The 19,372-nt window shown below is 42.3% G+C and overlaps 1 protein-coding gene across 10 annotated transcripts in view; it reads right to left on the bottom strand.

The window, feature by feature from the left end:
- PPP2R2B (protein phosphatase 2 regulatory subunit Bbeta) overlaps positions 1-19,372 on the bottom strand; it is a 325,271-nt gene that overhangs the window by 142,155 nt on the left and 163,744 nt on the right. Inside the window, exon 1 of one of the 10 annotated variants that reach the window (XM_037508327.2) lies at positions 5,694-5,726. The exons of the other annotated variants lie outside the window; for them this stretch is intronic. Coding sequence (XP_037364224.2) covers positions 5,694-5,700 — 7 coding nt within the window. The 5' untranslated portion in view covers positions 5,701-5,726. Of the gene's footprint in view, positions 1-5,693; positions 5,727-19,372 lie in introns of those variants that run through there. 10 annotated transcript variants of the gene reach the window in all.

Here is a 19,372-nt window from a genome sequence, read left to right as displayed (position 1 = left end):
AGAATATAGCCTAAGTCTAGTGTTAAAGGACAAATTAAACATTTTCATTTTATCCACACTATGAAATGCTAATCAGCCATAAGAAAAGATGAAATGTCACCTTTTACAGCAAAATGGGAATAATTCAAGGGAATTAAGTGTAGGAAAGCAAGTCAGAATGACCAAGACAAATAGTGGACATTTGTATGGGGTGGGAATGATTCACCAAAGCAAGACACTGATAAAAACTAACAGACATTAATAAACAGTGAGGCTTCTGGGATAAAGAAAAAGGGGGGATATAAGGGGTGCTGGTGGGGGGAAAGTCATTTTCATAAACATTTAAGAAAGTATTCAGATGGCAGGACCGAAGCTAGTGTCACCTAGGAGCTGACATGATCTTACAACACCAACATCATTTTTCTGGTGGTGGTGGGGGGGCACCTACTCACATGGCCCCAGCAGACAGCAGCTTCCTTTTGGACACCCTAGTACTTTTTACTCTTCCCCCTCCAAGCTAGCTATGGGCAATGACTGCAATGCAAGGGGCAGTCTCTCCCAAGAGGTGTGAGCACCACCCAGTCCATGGAGCTTTCCAGAGCTGCCAGTGCCGCCTGTGCTGGAAAACTGGCTTCCACACTGAGAGTCCATAATATAGGTCACTTAACTTTGAGTTTATTCTATCATACACCCTTGTATGTCATCCTAAATTCTTTTGAAACAGAATAGGGTAAAAATACACTAGTTAAACAGTCCTGTTTTGACAAATCGATAGCAGCCTACTTTCCAAATATAAACAGGTGGACAAAGTACTATTTCTATGCTTCTAGATAAGATGCTATATTTTTTGGGGGGTTGAGGGGGCACTCTTGCCTGGGTTGGAACCTCATTGGTGATACTTCACAGAGGTAATGGGATTTCCTTAATCGAGCCCATTAGACTATCTTGTAATTATCTCAGGGGCCAATCTGTCTATGTAATGGGCTCCGGAGGAATCAAACCTTCACGTTCGTACAAAGGAAAACGTTGTGTACGTGTCAGAAGGAAACCATTTTGAAGAATTACTAGCTAACCATCTCAACAACAGCCGGGGGGGACTTTGCTGTGATACTGCAGGAAATTGCTAGATTTGGGACTTTATTGCTCCAAAGGGTATTTCTTTTTTCATGGGCGTTTTAATAAATCTAAAATGCACATGACGCCAGCGGCACAGGGGACTCCACACCATCTGGTGAGGTTGGGGAGGCTGCTGCCTGCCTGCTCATGGTGGGAGGAAACCCGATCTTAAGGCTGGAGAGAACGCCACGATTCGGGATGGATCTGGGAGTAACTAATGACTAGCTCTGTTGGCTTGCACTATTGGGCCATCCAACGATGCTCATTTCCCTTACCAGGACTGTGACTGCCCTGACATTGTGGGCATTCGTTTCAGTTCCTCAACCCCTGCTACTTGAAGATATCCACAAAATGCAATGACATTCTAATATCTCCATCCCCTTTTTTGTAAATTTTGATGTGCAGTATGGAGAGGGTAGTTCCATAGTGAAGAAGACATCACAGAAAGCTGAGAATTCAGTAATACTTAAAATATCATAATAAATAATAGTTAACAATTATGGATTGAGTTGTGTACCTCTGACATTCATATGCTGAAGTCCTAACTCACCCACCCCCATCCCTCAGAATGTGGCCTTATTTGGAAACAGGGTCACTGCAGATATAATTAGTTAAAATGAGGATCTTAGGGTGGGCTCTAATCTAATACAACTGGTATCTTTATGAAAGGAAAAACTGGGACAGAGACCCACACTGGGAGCATAGCATATAAAGGTGAAGGCAGAGATAGGAATGATGTGTCTACAGGTCAAAGATTGCCAGCGAGTCATAGAGGCTAACAACGAGGAATGGAACAGGCTTCAGAGGAGTCAACCCAGCACACACCTGGATCTCAGACTTCTAGACTCGAGAACTGTGAGACAATACATTTCTGTTATTTAAGCCACTCAGTTCATGGCAGCTCTTTTTTTTTTCCAGCAACCCTAGTAAACTAACACAGTAATACAAGGGCCAAGGGTCTATGCTAAGCGTTTAGTTTATATGATCTTTTAATCTTCTCTAACAGTTTTTATGGTCTGAAAATTGGTGTAGATTATTGATCGGTAGGAAATGAATGACTGGGCAGGTAGGAAATTTTTTTTCCTCTTTTTTTCACCATCAATAGTATGTTCTAAAAGGGTTTTCAAGATGGTGGATTGAAAGGACTTGGGAAATGCTGCAGGATTCATACATTCCCTAGCTCTGTGACTTTGCTAAACATTTATAAAACAATCATATGAGACTATTAGAAAGCATCAAGTTAAAAACTCTCCTCAGTTGTGACACAGATAAGCTGTTCTTTTCAAGAGAAGGGAAGGTCAAGGTAGCTCCTTTATGACTCATGAGAGAGAATTGGTATTCATTTTAGCCCAGTGATTCTGATGGCATTTTTACTTCTGGGCTAAATGCATCCTCTTCCAAGTCTAATCCAGCTCACAGCTCTCAGGCACGAACACACTGGAGTGCTTCATTAGTTCTTTTTTATCGTTCCTTCCAATTTTGTTTAAAACGTATTTCAGTTCTTCTCCCTGTCAAATTGATTTTCCCCAAGCTTCCTTCCTACAGACACTTTGCAGTACAAGGAAGAAAACAGACACCAGCTACGAAACCCAAAGAAGGAACTGTCCGGCAGGTCATAAGCTAAAATGTGCCCCTGAGATGGTCCCACGGTCATCACGCAAACATCGCTGCCGATCAATCTGCCCCCATATTGAGTGGTCTGTGGCCAGGATTGCCAAGATTAAAATCAGGACTGATGACATGCAAAAGCATACCCAACTGGTCTTATTGATTCTTCCCCACTGGGAGAGAATCACAGGTTAGCAGGCAGAAATCAATTCAACTGCATTAAGCGAAGTGTAGATTTACTCATACCATGCTTGGCGATGTCTTTATGAAATGACCAGAACATTTTATCTATATACAGATATACATGCTTGCTTATAAATATACATGTATTTACATAAATAGAGACCTGCTCCTTCTTTCTTTTTATAAAGTTTAAAATGATGAAACATAAAAATACAGGATACAAGGCTGCTCCTACATTTCACCCACCTCAAATTTTGGTTCTTTTTGTTAAAAAAAATGAAGTTATTTGTGTTGCGATGTCAATTTGGCTACATGAGCCACCCCCCAGATGTCAGGCTGGGATGGCAAGGCAGACACTGACATAGTGCAGCCAAAGAGATATACTGAAGCCATTTGCTCTTGAGGAAATCATCATTTTTGGCTCTGTAGATTAAAGGAAACTGGCCCTTAGCTTCAGTGCACCATAGGGAACACAGAATTCATTCTCTTCCCTCCTCCAGCGAGAACACACAGCCTGAGACTGAAGAGAGCTTTCAGAACGAACAATGGGTGGAAAGCACTGCCCTTCCAGCAGCGAGGAATGTGAAATTCCACTCCTACCCTCACATGTGTCACCAGGGAACCCTCGGGACCGGGACTCGAGCCAGGCCATCATTTGTACTCAGGGGCTCAGCCTTCACCTAAAAAAAATCATCAGGAGAGCCAAAGAGAGCCTCCTCTTCATCTCTCATCTCCAAGAAACAAAGAACAACACATTTCTCTGTGAGAAATTGTTTGTGGTTCTGACTGAGAATAGCCGAGAACTCGTTTTTCTTTGAGGCGGGCTGCCTGTCTACTTCTGAGTCCCACTCGCCTCCATGGGTATTTATCCTCTGCCTCCATGCCCTTCACAGTCGCTCAGCCCTTTCAAAGCACTGCGGGGCCTCTGGTGGGTGGCTTGTCTCCGATGTGAGTCCTTCATCAAACACACAACACACATGGTCAGCACCGCAGCGATCAGGCAGTGAAGAGACCAAGGGTCAAGTTTATGTTCAGTTTAGAATAAAAACTCTCCATTCCCAATTCCGTGTGAAAAATAAATTACTGACTCAAACCCTCGACTGCTCAAAGCGGATGCCTGCGCAAGCCTTCGTGCCCACAACTCTACAAGTCACCAGCACAGACAGTATGGGGGGCAATGGGCCGTGGGTGCTGGGTCTGTCAGCAATCCTGGGTTCGGACCCTACTTCTACTGTGTGCCCCGAGACTTAACCTCAGCAAATCCATGTCTTCCTCGACTCTAAAGATAGCCCCGGAATTGCAATTTATATTCCAAAGTTTGCAGCATTTTTTGTGCATAAAAATCAGATCCTAAAATCCTGATTCACAGGGCCGTGATGGACGGCCGCATAAGAAAATAAATGCAATAGCATCTTGTAAGCTGAATGATCTATAAATGGTCGTACTGCCATATGGCCAGGAGGAAATTCTTTAAGGACTTTATCATGAGCAATTTGACACGATTATCAGGCTTCTAGAATTTACTAAGCCACCGAATCTCTCTGAACTTTGGTTTTTCCACCCAAATTGCTTGCCTTCCACATGAGAAAATGAGGTTAAAGGAAGTGCAAATGTGCTTGAAAACCACAAATTGTTCTCGAAATGCAAGCAATTATTATTTAGAGAACTCGTTTTGACTTTTGGCATTATGATGCACACACGGTTAGTTCTTGGCTCCATGACAGATTTTAATTGGCCTGGCTAGGAAAGCTAGGAAGGCGGTGGAGAGCCGTGACGGGCCACACCTGTGATGGCCGTGCAGCGTGTTAATCAAGACAATTAGGCTGGGGACCAGCAAGCGCTTCCCACCACTGGGTACAGCTCTCCTCACTTTGACAGGGGAATTAACAGCTGCTTTATGGGCTCATATGATCTCACTTTCTTGGGGAGCAATCCAAGTCAGATCTACCTCAATGCAGCCACATCGATTACTGGGGCACAGATGACATACATCTGTGAAGAAATCTTAACTTTAACTTTGAAATGGGTTTTGGGCTGGGAGTTAAAAAAAAAAAAAAGTCTCATGGGCCTCCCTGGTGGTGCAAGGGGTTAAGTTTCAGCACTATAAAGCTATCAGCAGCCACTGCAGCACGAGTTCAATCCCAGCCAGCGAGCAACCCATGTGGCGCAGCAGACCTCTTCTGTCTCGCCCGCTGCTCCCCTCAGCAGTGTATTTCAGTAGATCAGCCTGTTCTGCTCTCCACTCTGTCTCTGGTGAATCCTCTCACCCTCCCCCCACATACCTCTGGCCTATACCCCAGTTCTTGCATGTATAAATAAACTCTTAAAAAAAAAAATCTCATGTGGCACTCGCTGGATTAAGCAGCCCTGGGTGACAGTCAGCATCAGGGGGAAGAGGTTGCTCTCTTTTAAATGATCTATTTGAAAGAAAAAAGGCACAGGGGTTGAGCAGATTAATTCAGCCTCAAAGCACCCATCCATTTTCTAGTCTGCGACAGGAGGAGGAGAATGAGTTCCGGGACAGAACAACACTGTCTGCTTCTAAGCTTTACACTGACATTACAAATTCTGGAATTTTCTTTCTTCCTCCGCCTCTTGATGCACACAGCTCTTTTGAGAAGCATAAGAAATACATTTTGCTGTTTGGACTGCTTCTTGTCTTTGGGCAAAGTAGCTAGGGTTGATAATTGCTGATTTAAAAGGTGGCAAAAATAAATGTTTGCTTTGCGCCGATGGTAACATTCTGAGTTTACAAGTATTTTTCTCATTAACTCCTGCACGATGAAGGTGCTGTGTGGGTATTTTACCTCCCATTTTGCAGAGATGGCGAGTGAGGCTCAGGAGGGCTGAGCTGACACGTTCACATGGCAGACTCTACACTCAAGTCTGGGTCTCGTGACTTCAAAGTTTTCCCTGACACCTTGTCACCTGCCACCTGTGGAAGAACCATTGCTCAGGGGCTCGGAACCAAGTGTGACCTATTCCTGTGATCCCAGATTTAGGACTGTGCTTGTAGGACTGAATTCTGGGGAAAGTGGAGCTTCTCAAATGACTCCAGGAGGAGCCGTGTAGGAGGGAGTTAGCATCCACTCCCAGCCATACACTCTGCCTTGGATGGACAAAAAGAGATGACTCTTGTTTCCTAAAGGTGTGCCAGTGAGACCGTGCTGGGGACATGGGTCTATCCAGTAGCGGGTGGATCATTCCAAGTGGGAAGATCCCAGTTGGGCAGCTTTTGTTCAGCTTTGGAAGAGGCCAAATTGCACGATTATACCTGTGGTTCCCAATTTAGGGACCAAGGCACACCAGGTTATAAGCTCTCAGGGATACTGCAGGGGTTCTAAATTCAGAGGGGAAAACAGTGATATTCAACATCTGTGAGGTACTGTGAGAATTAACAGGAAGAAACTCACAGTTTCGACATTAGTGTGTGGTTTATTACCTTTGTATCTTTGCAAAGCTGCATTTTTGTCGTTAGTGTGATTAAAAACAAATACTGCATCAAAATTAATGGAGCAGACAATGGGGGTGGGAGGTGAAAGGTTTGGGAATCTGAGTCCAAGGTTTGGAAGCTTTGTGGTGTCCAACAGGGGCACATAATTCATTGCAAGTGATTGTAATTGACAATGCAATGAAACATGATTTATTTTAACTGATGTGTACTATTATTTGTTCAAAAAGTTACTAACTTGTTAGGATAGGCATCCTCTTTAAATAGGCTTTATTTAATAAACAGAACTCTTATGTATTTTTTCTGGCCTCAGAGCAATATGAAAAAAAAAAAATGACTGCAAGCTGAGCTGCCATGAACTGAGGTTGTTCAGGAGCTCTGCTCTCCACCCACCCTGGTTCACCCTGAGATGGCACAGGGCTGACCCTGCCTCTGGATTCCACACCTGCCACAACTGCCACAATGGCATGCATTTACCAGGCTTCCAGCCATAAGCCAGACACAGGGTAACTCTTGAGTCCTACAACTGCATGGCCTCATTTAATTCATCTCTAATGCAAAGTGATCATGGGACTTTCATGATCTCCATTTTTTTCCCCAGATGAATCCAGAGAGACTAACTGCCCAGAGTCACTTAGCTATGAAGTGACAGAGCAGGACAGAAATCCAAGGTTCTCTGACCACTAAGGCTGGTATTGTTTTAATTAAATTTTTAATTTTGAGATAACTGTAAATTCACATGCAGTTTCAAGAAATGAAACAGAGAGTTCCCAGGTACCCTTCGCCCAGTTCCCCCCAACAGGAACATCTTGCAAAACTCTTGTTGAACATCACAACCAGGTTAATGACATCGATACAGTCAAGACCCATGCCATGGCCATCATGGTGAGGAAGTTTTACATTTCCATTTTACAGTCATACACCCTAGGTGTCCTTCCTTTCCTTAATCCTTGGCAAACACTCATCTTTCTCAATTTAAATAATACTGCTAAATTGACAAAATTATAGCAATGGATATGGGATTGATGGTTGCTAGGGGCTAAGGTGAAGTGCATGGTATGTAAGCTTTTGGGACTGACTTTTTCCACTCAACAAAATTTTCTAGAGATCCACCCAGATGGCTGAGTATATAAATAGCTCACTCACTTTTACTGCACCAAAATCTTGGTGGGATTTTGACAGGGATTATATTAAATCTATATATAAGTTTGGGGAGAATTGACATGAAGATGTCCATCTACTATGCTGAATAGATAAGACCTAAGCTTTCAAACACCAAAAGCAACACATATTAATTTGGGGGCTAGGGCCACAAATTCAATTGCCCAAAAAGGGCTCCAGGTGGCAGGGCTAACAACTTGGAAACTTCTTGGAAAGTAAATCAGATTTGAATTATTTTCCTCTACCTTAAGAAGACAGTAAGTCAGCCAGATGTTCATTGACAAGGAATGCTCAACTTCACAGTTAGAATAACAAGGGATGGTGGAGACTGTGGCTTGTTAGAGAAAGGTACCCCTGAGAATGGGGTAACTGCTCCTCAATTCCTCAGTTGTTGAGACTATGGGCACAGCATTTCTATGTCTTATACATTTTCAAAAGAAGCCATATATCTATTGAAACAATCTAAGATATTAGCAGCTACACTGAATTAACATAAAATAAAGCAGGTGAAATGTACATGGGTGGGCTAGATCCAGCTTCTCTGGGGGCTTCTGGGTTAGTGCAGACAACAAAAGAAGGTTCCCAGCATCAGGAAGCTTACACTATAGTGGGAAAAAAAACACAACAGACACCACAAAGCTGAGTTGTGTGCTCTTGTGTCAGTGGGGGCTGGAGGAACACACTGAAGGATCCTTAAGTCTGCTTTGGTAGGTCAGGGGTGGCCCCCACAGAAGAGGAGTAACATAACAGCTCAAAGCAATGGATTCAATACACACTATTTAAACCACAGCGTCTTAAACAAACACTGATTGGGTCAAAGGGTGGTGTGAAGTTCTTCTGGTGGGCATCACACAGGGTAACAGAGGTCAGATGGTTCAATGTTTTTCTAAATGTTAAGTCACCTGTTAGGAGAAATTACAAAGCAAAAGCTTTCCAGAGGTGAGCAGTTTCCAACCCCCCTTAAGAGGATATTGAACTCCTAAAAAAATCACTTACAAGGTCCTGCATGGTCTGACCCTTGTTTGCCTCACCAGTCTTTTCTCTCCCCCTACTGCTTTCTTTGTTTTCTCAAATATCCAGACTCAAGGTCTTTGCATTTTGTTAGTTATGCATGCATTCATCTAAGAAAATTCATTGACTTGGTATTTGGAAAATGACAGCAAGCTAAGATGAGTCAGTTTCTACCCCCATGGAGCTTACATTCTAATGAGAGAGACAAATATGACACGTCTGGTAAGAGCAGTTCTTTGAAGAAAAATTGAGACAAGGTTAAGGCATGGGGAATTATGGTGATTGCCATTTTCCATAGCGGGTTGGGGCTTCTGGTTAATATTTGAACATAAGTTGAATGAAGTGATGGGGCAAACCACAAAAGGACAGGGAAAGAGATTTCCCATAGGAGGTGCACAAATGCAAAGGGCCTGAAGTGGGAAAAAGCTGGACCTATTTGTGATGTAGCAAGGAGGCAGGGTGCCCAAAGCAGCAGGTAATAGAAAGTGGGATGAGCAGGGAAGATAATGTGAGACTCTGCAGGCTTTGGTGGTTGTTGAGATTTTAGCTCCAGTGTAAGGAGAAGCCACTGAAGGATTTGAGCAGAGCAGGGCAAAGACCCAACTTACGGAGAGTAGGAAGTGGGCAGAAATGTGGAAGTAGAGATACCTGTTTGAAGGTTATGAAATAGACCAAAAGAAAGACGCAGTGGCTTGGACTAGTGCAATAGCTGTGAGGGTGGGGAGAAGCTGAGCAATGTGAAATACTCTGAAGACTGAGGCAATAGGAGCATAAGAGGAGGGAGTTAAGGATGACTCCAAGGGTTTTTCCCTGAGTGATGGGGAAAAAAAAAGTAATCATTTACTGTGATCAAGAAAATTCTGTGTCTTCGACTTCACCGGCCAGAAGCCTTGCTCTTTTTTTCAGGTGTTGGTCCAATCTCTCCCTCTTTGGCGACCTCTTGCCTGACCTCCCCTCATCCTGTTAGCAGCTCTTGGCTTAATTTTACTGCTTAGGATTTACAAAGACCTGAAATTATCCCATTCATCGAGTGTGACTCATGTCTGTTTAGCTTATTTCTACATCCTCAGTACTTAATTCAGTGCCTGGATTATAGGAGATGGTCAATAAATATTTGTTGAATGAGGCTTAGAAAGCGTGAGACAAGTCAAACAGTCTCCGGGTTTATTTAGTATGCATGTTTTTTTTTTTAGAGCCTTTAATAAAACAATTAGTTAATGGACCAAATAACATTGCTTATTTAGTCCTTGTTCTGTGCCAGGCTTGGGGAAACTAAAGTGAGCAGGAAAAACATACCCCAACCCCTCATGGAGTTTAAAGCACCCTGGAGGAGGCACATAAATACGTTCAACCCTTGAACAGAGTTGGGGTTGGGGTGCCGCACTCCCAGGAAGTTGAAAAATCTAAGTACAACTTTTGATTGCTCAAAAACTTAAAGACAGCAATCCCTTGCTATCTGAGGGGGTTTGGTTTCATGACCTTTGGGGCACAGCAATATGTATGGGTGCTCAAGTCCCTCATAGTCAGGGCTCTGCATCCAGGAGCCCCGCATCTGTGGTTCGCTGCAGCCACAAATGCGGACCTGAGGATATAAAGCACAACCATGCATCAATGGACCTCACAGTTCAAACCCATGTCGCTTAAGTGTCCCCTGTCATCTCACAAGGGGGGTCTTCCTTTGTGTTAGGAATTCAGCAGGGAGGAACCACAACACTGTAACAGTGTGTGATGTGGGGATCCAACCTTGTTGGGGAGCACAGGAAAAGCGTCTCTGAGCCCAGGATATGCTGTAACTAAAGATCCCTGGTTTCATTGAGTGTCGTGTGAAAAGAAATATATTTCAGCAAAAGTTGAACTAGCCCAGTCTTCTCACAAACTGGGACTTGGCTGGGTTAGGAACCTGGAGGAAAACGAGCAGCTGGTTCATGACAGAACCAGGGTTTTATCAAGATGTATCTGTGAAGTGCCGAGGCTACCTGCTTCAGTAGGACTGCAGTGAGAACGAAAGGTGTAAAAGTCTATAAATGGCTTAGCACCGCGCCTGATATGGAAGGAACACTGAACACCTGGGCATAATTACCATTCGATTTCAAATTCTTGAAGATACTCAGGAAATTTGACTATAGAACTACAAGGGGGAAGGGGTATTTGGGGGAGGGGCGCAAGAGGGTGGGGCCCAAAGAGTACCCTGATGGTGGGTGTGGTGTGGTGACATACATCTGAAGAGGTGTGAACATATACGTCTGAATCATTGCTGTAAACCAATGTTACTTGAATTAAAATAAAAAATAAACAGTAAAAAACCCAACAAATTCTTCAGGGTATTAAAGGGTATTAATCATGTTAACACTCTTCCTCACACACATACAAAACGCTGGATACCTTACACCTAGTAGGAGCTTAATGAACGTACACTGAATGAATGAATGATGGTTGTGCCTCAACGATACACTATTTTGGATCTGGCCAGTTACTCTCACTGGCGAAGGGCATAGTCAATAAATAGAAATAAGTCAGGCTAATGCCTTTGTGTTGGTTCAGCCATCTAAGGGTTGGTAGCTGGTGTTAATTATTTATATTATTAATTATTGATCAGGGTTGGTAGCTGCTATTAATGATTCTTGATCATTCTAATGAATCTAATAAAGCTTGAATGGAAGGCAGTCAGTCTGGTCTTTGATTTCAAAGTAAAGTTAGGAAGTGTGAGGGCCCAGGGATTCAGTGATTTAATGTACCAATATCACTACTAATAGGAAGGCATAGCCAAAGTCTGGGAATAGTCGTTACTAAAATGGCATTTTCCTTTGCATTGAAAGCCACACGCTGGATTCTTGCATGTAATTTCCTACTTACTATAGTAATAGAGGACGGAGTTTTGAATGAACACTAATCAACCTGCCTCTCCAGAGGGCACATGTATCTGAGAACTTCTGAGTCCTCTGTAAATAACAGTTAAGCCTGCCTCTCTCCAGAGGAACCAGCTCTTGGATTTCTGCTTAAATCTGCTTAAATTTCTGAGTTGAAGGAGAGGGGCTGCAATCATGAGCAAACTGGTTGTTGAAAGGGATAAATCTCAGTCTCTCACAAACCCACACTTGAAAAGGGCCAAATAATCTGCAAGTTCCCTAAGATATATTATTTAATATGGTTCTTTCACAAGTTCCCCCCTAATGTCAGGCAAGGGATGAATGAAAGATTGGAAATTAGAGGACAAATTGGCTGTAACTATTATAGTAGAACCTTTGAACTCAACAATTTCACTTCAATGCATTGTTACTAGAGAAATCCTGGTTCATGTGCTAATGAGACTAAGCAAGCACCCCCACTACTTGTGTTAGCTGTTGGAATGAAATCTGTGATCAGTCTCAAGGTGTATCTATTAAGAGAAGAAAAATTATACAGTGGAATAGTATGTAGCAATTAAAAAGAACACGTTATAAGATTGACCTACATGTCTAGGCATGAAAAACTAAGGCAGATTGAGTAAAAAAAGCAAATCATAGAATCTTTTTTTTTTTTTTTAAAGATTTATTTATTTATTTATACAAGCTCTGGGTACAGTCAGAAGTGCGGGAGGGTGAGAGAATTCACGGTGGGGGGGACAGAACAGGTAGACCTACGAAGTACACTGCTGAGGGGAGCAGTGGGCGGCAGGCAGCAGAGGTCTGCGCACCATGTGGGACCCTCGCCCTGTGGCCGAGGATTGAACCGGCGCTGCAGAGGCTGCGGACAGCTTCACAACCCAGCGCTCAACCGCTGCACCACCAAGGGAGGCCCGCAAATCATAGAATCTTAATTACAGTATGCCATATGTGGTGATTTTAAAATGTCAGAGAACTTGGGCCAGACTTAGTGACTCATTTCTAACAAGTAAAATATGGCACAAATGACATTGTGTCACTTCCAAGACTATCTCATGAAAAGCCATGGTGGCGTTCTCCTTGTTTTCTCTCTTGAGCTAGCTCACACTCAGTCTTGCTCCGGAGGAAGCCAGCTTCCATATTGTATGAACACCCAAAGGGCCATCTGGAGAGGCTGATGTGGCAGCCACCTGCCAACAGTTGGTAAAGGACTGTGTCCTGCAGTTAACAGTGATGTGAGCAAGCCCTCAGGGAGCAGATCCTCCAGCCCCAGTCTAACCTTCAGATGATTACAGTCTTGCCTTCCATCCTGACTGAAACTACATGAGAGATCATAAGCCACAACCACTGAAATAACCTCCTGTAATGTAATGCAGGTTTGTTATTTCAAGCTACTAAATTTTGTGGCAGCAATTGATAATATCACTTATTATAATTTCAATATAAGTTATTTATATTAATTCTTAATATATTAATATAAGATAAAAATTCAATACATATATACCTAGAGAAAGGTCTGGAAGAAGATGTGACCAAAGTGACTCAGTGGTTGCCTCTAAGGAGCAGGGTTGGGAGAATGGTGGTCAAGTGAGCCTTGGCTACAGTGTCTCTATTTTTGTTGTATAGGATTTTACAAACACATTTTTTTAATGTGTAATTTCAAAAAATAATAAGAGGGAGGAAATACAATTTAAAATTCCACTACTCTGGAATTTCTTCGTAAGTCAGATAAGGTTGAGGTTTACCTTTGATCATATCTAAGAAAAAAGGTTGCTTAGCAAACTTGTTTAATAATAAACAAGGATATTAGTGGAGCTCTCCAACCTACTCAAGAAAGCCAACACCTGTCAGTTACTCAGCAAGTCATCTACAATAAGTGATTCTTTTTGCCCCTGTTCCTTATCTACTGATAAGCAGGTCAAAGAGACCTTTATTTGGACAACACCAGTTGGCAACATCCTTACTTCCAAAGAGTGGCCAAATTCTTTTGAAAGTGACAACATTACCTCCAATGAAAAAGCTAAGTTATTTATTAATGCATGCTGGTCTTATCAAATAGCTCAAAATTAAAGAGACTTTGTTGTCAGCTAAGGTTAAGGAAAAGGTATTTTTAAAGTAACTTTGTACTGGATTTCTTTTAGGCTTGTTCCAATTTGTTTTGCAGCTTTGAGCCTGGGGCTCTGCATCATTTAATGGCAGTTCTGGGGCGAGGACCCTGATCCCCATCTGCAGCTAGACTGGCTGCGGGCACCAAAGCTTCATGCATTTTCAGTGGAATTGGGTCCACAGCTTAGTGCAAAATGCCTTCTGGGTGACTGACCAGAAATTCAATCACAGCACATTCATTTCAAAAATCCCTTTCATGTATCATTTAAAAGCAGCCTGCGTATTTAAATTTGCATGTCTCTAACCCTGGACTTTGGAATCACAGAAGAATGGATTTCTGTTTCGTTTTCAAGATGATAGGAGGGAATGAACCAGAGGCATTTCCTTTCCTTGACTACTGGGTAGATGTAGTACTTCTGAAAGATTCTCAACTAGCAGTTCTGTAACATAAGCCACTGTCCCATGGAGCTCAGGATTAAGAGTAACTAACATTTATAGAGCATTTTACGCTCTACAAAGTAAGTTAACATTCATTGCCTCATTTAATAGGCACAGAGATTCTTAATTATGCTTTCTGATGAGGGGACAATGATTCTCAATCCCGGCATCTGTAGATTACTCTGGTTTTCCTTTCAAAGGGACACACAGCAAATAAAAAGAAATAATGATGCCTCTCTAGCATCCCTAGGCTGGAAAGAGTACACTGTAGCAGCTGGGAGAGTCATTAATTTCCCTATGCTGCGGCTGGTTCCAAGTTTCTTTCTATGAACGCAAATGTACATGCAACTCAGTGACAGGAAGGCAGGAAGGTTATAAGGTCCCCAGCGCCTGGATGCCAGGTTCTGAATCCTGGCTCCAGCATTCTAACTGCCTGCCTAGGCTTATGCAAATTATTTAACTGTATATATTTAATATCATTTAATGTGTCAGTTTTCTCATCTGAAAAATGGGGCTGATAGTTGTACAAACTCCACAGGTTTTTTTTTTTTTTTTTTTCATGAGAATGAAGTGGGTGAATGCATGGAGGATGCTTATGTGCGTCTGTGCATAGTCAACAGTTAGCAACAGTTGCCACTGTTATTATGAACAATGAGCCAGTCCCAGGTCCCCTGGGTAACAAGACACAACATCATTCATTCATTCAGTTATTATTGAGCAGCTTTCTGCTGGGCACAGTGCCAGGCTGTGAGGCTACCTCAGAGGTGTACCTGTCCGTTTCTTTAAGAGGCTGACATTTTGGTGGAGGAGGTAGACAAAAACAAAACAGAAGGCAAATCAAGCAGTAGGAGGGTTAAAAATGGGGACTGAGTAGAGAATGAGAAGCTGAGTGGGAGTAGATTATTCTTTGATTTTATAATGAGAAAACCAGCCTTTTAACATACACAGGGAAGAACCATCACATTGGATGAGCAGATGAGTGAGAACCAGGCAGGAGGAAAGAGCTTAATGGGTTCAAGGAGCTCATGGAACCCGGGGGGAGGGGTAGGCAGGGTGTACAGGTCATGGTCGAGTGTTATGGTTTTAATCTGTGTGTGAAGGGAAACCATGGAAGGATCTGAGGGAGAGAAATAACATGGTTTTATGTGTGTTATATAAATTTCTGACATTTAGTACAAATGTAATATCTGTGCGTATAGCATATTTAAAGGTAGTACTGGCAGTGGCATAGGGCGAGGGTGGTGAAAGAGGAGGGTCCTAAGAGAAGAGACATGTGCAAGCAGAGAAGTACACTTACCATTGAGTTTCACAGGGGAGATGTGCAGAACTAAAGGGGTGCCATTTGGGGTGACTTTGAGGAGGGCATTGCTTTTAGACCAGCATGGATATCTAGAAATGTAGATTGTTTCACTCACTGCACATCTTGCAAAAAGGCTGCATGAAGCTTCCCTGGCTGGCCCCAAATTTAATGCATGGATCTCTGAAATCTGCATCTAGGTGCAACGCAGGGGAGGGGATGAAATGTAAGAGAATGCCTGTATACCACGTGACACTGGCACCTCGACTACGCTTGGAACTGTTATTCCACAAGGAACTTCCTGAAATAACTGTCTACCACTGGCACCCAAATGAACCCTTTGCCCTGAGACCCTCTTGTCTTCTGAAGGTGAAAGAAACCTACAGATACTAATTTCCATTTTCCACCACGCATCAGATAAAACAGAACTCTTCCCTGCATTGACCCAAAACTGAGCAGACTTTGTCAGACTGACATCTAAGTGAAAGTGGCCAGAGGAGAAAACTCCTGCTGCTGCATGGACTGCCCAGACAACTTAGCATCGTGGCACTAGTGCTCAGTTCACTTTGCCCACATCACTGTCCTGTCTGTGCAATATTTCTGCCTGGTAGGCCACCCCCTTGTCTCAATATTAATAGCAGTGATGTTGAATAATCTGGAATTGCCTATACAAGCATTTGCTTTGGAGTAGAGGTCAGAGGACTGACATACCAAAGACTGGCTAAAAGGATGACCCTGTACTAGCAGATGATCATGCAAACTAGCCTGGTAAGAGCTGGGTTCAAGTTCAGACTTTGCCTTTAACCATTTTTGGGATTCTGGGCAAAAACAGTTAGCATTTGAATTTTAGTTTCTTCTTGGTCAAAAGTTAAGAACACCTAACTCAATGATTTGTCATGACAATTAACTCCAACGTATGCCAAAGTGCTTTATCAAATTAATAAAATCCGAGTACAGCACTATCATCGTCATTAAATAACATCAGATGTTGACACAGCATTTAAAAATATTTATTTTCACTTGTGTTTAATTAGCCGGTTAACTAATTAATGAGTTTTGCACAGTTGGTTCCTTGAGGGACAAAAAAAAAAAAATCCTTGTTTTTGCTCACCCTGAATCCCCAGCACCCAGTAAAGTAGCTGGCCCTCAGAGGTACTCAATACATAGTTGTTGAGTAAAAGAAAGAAGAATGAAGTAAAATCATCCTAGGGAACGGACAGCCATCCCTTTGGGGAAGACACAGGTGATCACTCCCATTTCACAGGCTTCTGAGCAACAGAAAAGTGTATTTTTGCCACACACTAAAATTTCACAGTGAATAACATGAAGAAACAGGACCTAATCTTGCCTCTCAGCCTCCTAAATTTGTTTGCTTCTGATCCCTGACATCTCCTACAAGAAATGCTTTTTCAAATGGCATTAAAGTCCAACGCTTTCCTAATGCAATCTCTCAGTCCTCTTTCTTAAGCCATCTGCTCTTTTATCTGTCAAAACTTATTGATTTTATTTGAAAACTTTTAATTAGAAGCTTCCAGGCAGGGGCAGAGTTAAGTTTAGAAGCTTCCAGCTTGTCTCATCCTCAGCAGCTGCAGCAAGGCAGTAAAGCTCATGATTTAAATTCATTATTATCTCCATGTTGATGTCATTTTCTTTTCCCTTGCTATTGCATTGTTCCAGGAACTTACATAAGGCTTAAGAACCACCCTGTTAATGCTGCTTCTTAGAAATGACCTTTCAGGGAATTTTCCTTATGTGATCAGATGCTGGTAAAGCCATGATAATAAGTAATAAACTTCCATTCTACCTCACCTTTTACCCAAAGATTACTGAAAGCTTTGCAAACATTAATTAAGCCAACCTCATAACACTCTAGGAAGAAGGAATCATCTATAGCAGAAAACGAAAATTGACTGTAAGGACATCTTAGTGCCCTTAGAGTTAGCCAATCAGCAATAAAATTGTATCTGTGCTATTCTACCTCAGAATCGTCCCCACCTTCCCCCCATCTCTCCCTGTGGGCTGGGAAAACTCCTAGTCATCCTGCAAGATCCCAATCAGGCATTTTATGTTTGGAACTACCCCCGCTTATCTCCACCTTCCAGCTCCATTAGGTGCAAGCCCTTCCTTTCTACTCCCAGCATCCTCTTCATCCTTATATATCTCCACACAACTGTTACTGAAATTTTTGCAGTTTGGATTCCTGTTTATCTCTGTTCCTAGACTTCAGTTCATTATGGACATGCACTTATTTTTCTCATCAAGGACATGCACAAATTATTTTGGTGTTCCCCAAATCTATCCCACAGTCCAGATGTTTAATACATGATTGTTTAACTGGACAAGAGTCTTGTATTTTTTTTAAATCAAATTGAGTTTTTAAGAGAAATTTTAGATTCATAGAAAAATCAAACATAAGGTACAGAATTCCCATGTCCCCACTACCTCTCGCTCACCCCCCCCCACAGCTTTCCCACCATGAACACCCCCCACAGAAAGACCCATTTGTTACAGCTGATGAACTTTCATCAGCACATTTCTATCACTCAGTAAGTATACTCTACACTTGGGTTCACTCTTGATGGTGTATGTTTTCTGGGTCTGGACAAACATATAATGCCATGTATCTACCACTGTATATCATCTAGAGTAGGTGCAACCCTCTAAAATTCCTCTGGGCTCTGCAGGATTCTTTTGTCAGTCATTAAGCACACATTCTATGCAAAGCCAGAAAATGCTTAGCTATAATTTAACACAAAATTGATTTAAAGAAAGGAAACATGGGCATCCCTGGTGGCACAGTGGTTAAGTCTCAGGGCTATCAAGCAATCAGCAGTCACCGCAGCACAAGTTCAATCCGTGGCCAGATAGCTAACCCACATGACGCAGCAGACCTCTCCTGTCTCACCTCAGCAGTGTATTTCAGTAGATCTGCCTGTTCTGCTCCCTACTCTATCTCTGGTGAATCCTCTCACCCCTGCACCTCTGGCCTAGACCCCAGTTCTTGTATGCATAAATAAACATAAATATTTTCTTAAAAAAGAAAGGAAACATGATGGGGCCAAGCTTTCTCATCCCAACTTGCTCTAATTTCTCTGTAAACTATGTAGACTGCAGTGCCAAAGGACTTTTGGCCAGCTCTGGTGCAGAGCCCATTCAATCAAACCACTCTTCTAGTTTACAAGTGTTCCAGGGACCTTTGAAAGGTTTAATGCTCCACATGAAGCTGAATCAGCACATCTCATCCTATTTTGTACAGAAATATACATTAATGAAGAATCCACCAGGGATGTTCTGATTGACAACCCATTTCTCCTGAGTTTATTTCCTCTTTCACTTGAGAGAGGCCACGAGGACAGAGTTGAGAGGGAGTGATGGTATCATAATTATCTTGAACTCACTCTAATCTGTATAAAAAAGCAAAACATTTGCAGCTCCAAAGCTCTGGTTGTTGGTGATGATTGCGATAAGTCTAACAATTAGCAAGAGGGACAGACAGTGTGTTACATGCCGTGTGTTGCTTGTGTTACAACAAGGCTCTGAAGACAGTGGCAGCATCCAGCTTTCTGAAGTAACTTATGGGTAAGAGGAAAAGTTATGTTTTTGGAAGCAGACAAACCTTTTCTATATTATATAAAAATTAAAGGAGATAATTGCATACGAAGCATTTAGCACAGCATGTAACACACAACAAACCTCTAAAACATTCAGCTCTTCTGCAACAGCAACAACATTAATAATTACTATTATGAGTACTTATTATGTGCTAGGAACTATGCCAAGAACTTTAGATGTACTCTCCTAATATTCCCAACCACCCTATAAGGTATTGCTTTAACCCTTATTTTGCAGATAAAGTCTGTAGAATTTATGAAATTTTTACTGGTTTCATAGCTAGTCATTGGGAAAACTGAGTTTGTATGCCTCTGGAGTCCAATAAGTTATCTTGCCTCAGTTTATGCAAACAGGCAGCACATACTAAATGTTTATGTGCCTAGTGGACACTTGTGTTAGGCTGTTGCTATGTGGCATGAAATGAACTCTTGACTCTCCAGCAACTTAGTCTAGCTGGAAAGGACAGGAAAATATCCAAGTGGATGATGAGAGGCAATAAGACAACACATTATGAACTGTCAACTAAGTATTTAAACTAAATATGTTCTA

The sequence above is a fragment of the Talpa occidentalis genome, unplaced genomic scaffold (genome assembly GCF_014898055.3).
Source record: "Talpa occidentalis isolate TD23 unplaced genomic scaffold, MPIMG_talOcc4v2.1 talOcc4.13, whole genome shotgun sequence".
Lineage (NCBI taxonomy): Eukaryota > Metazoa > Chordata > Mammalia > Eulipotyphla > Talpidae > Talpa > Talpa occidentalis.
This window is presented reverse-complemented; position numbering and strand designations above follow the sequence as displayed.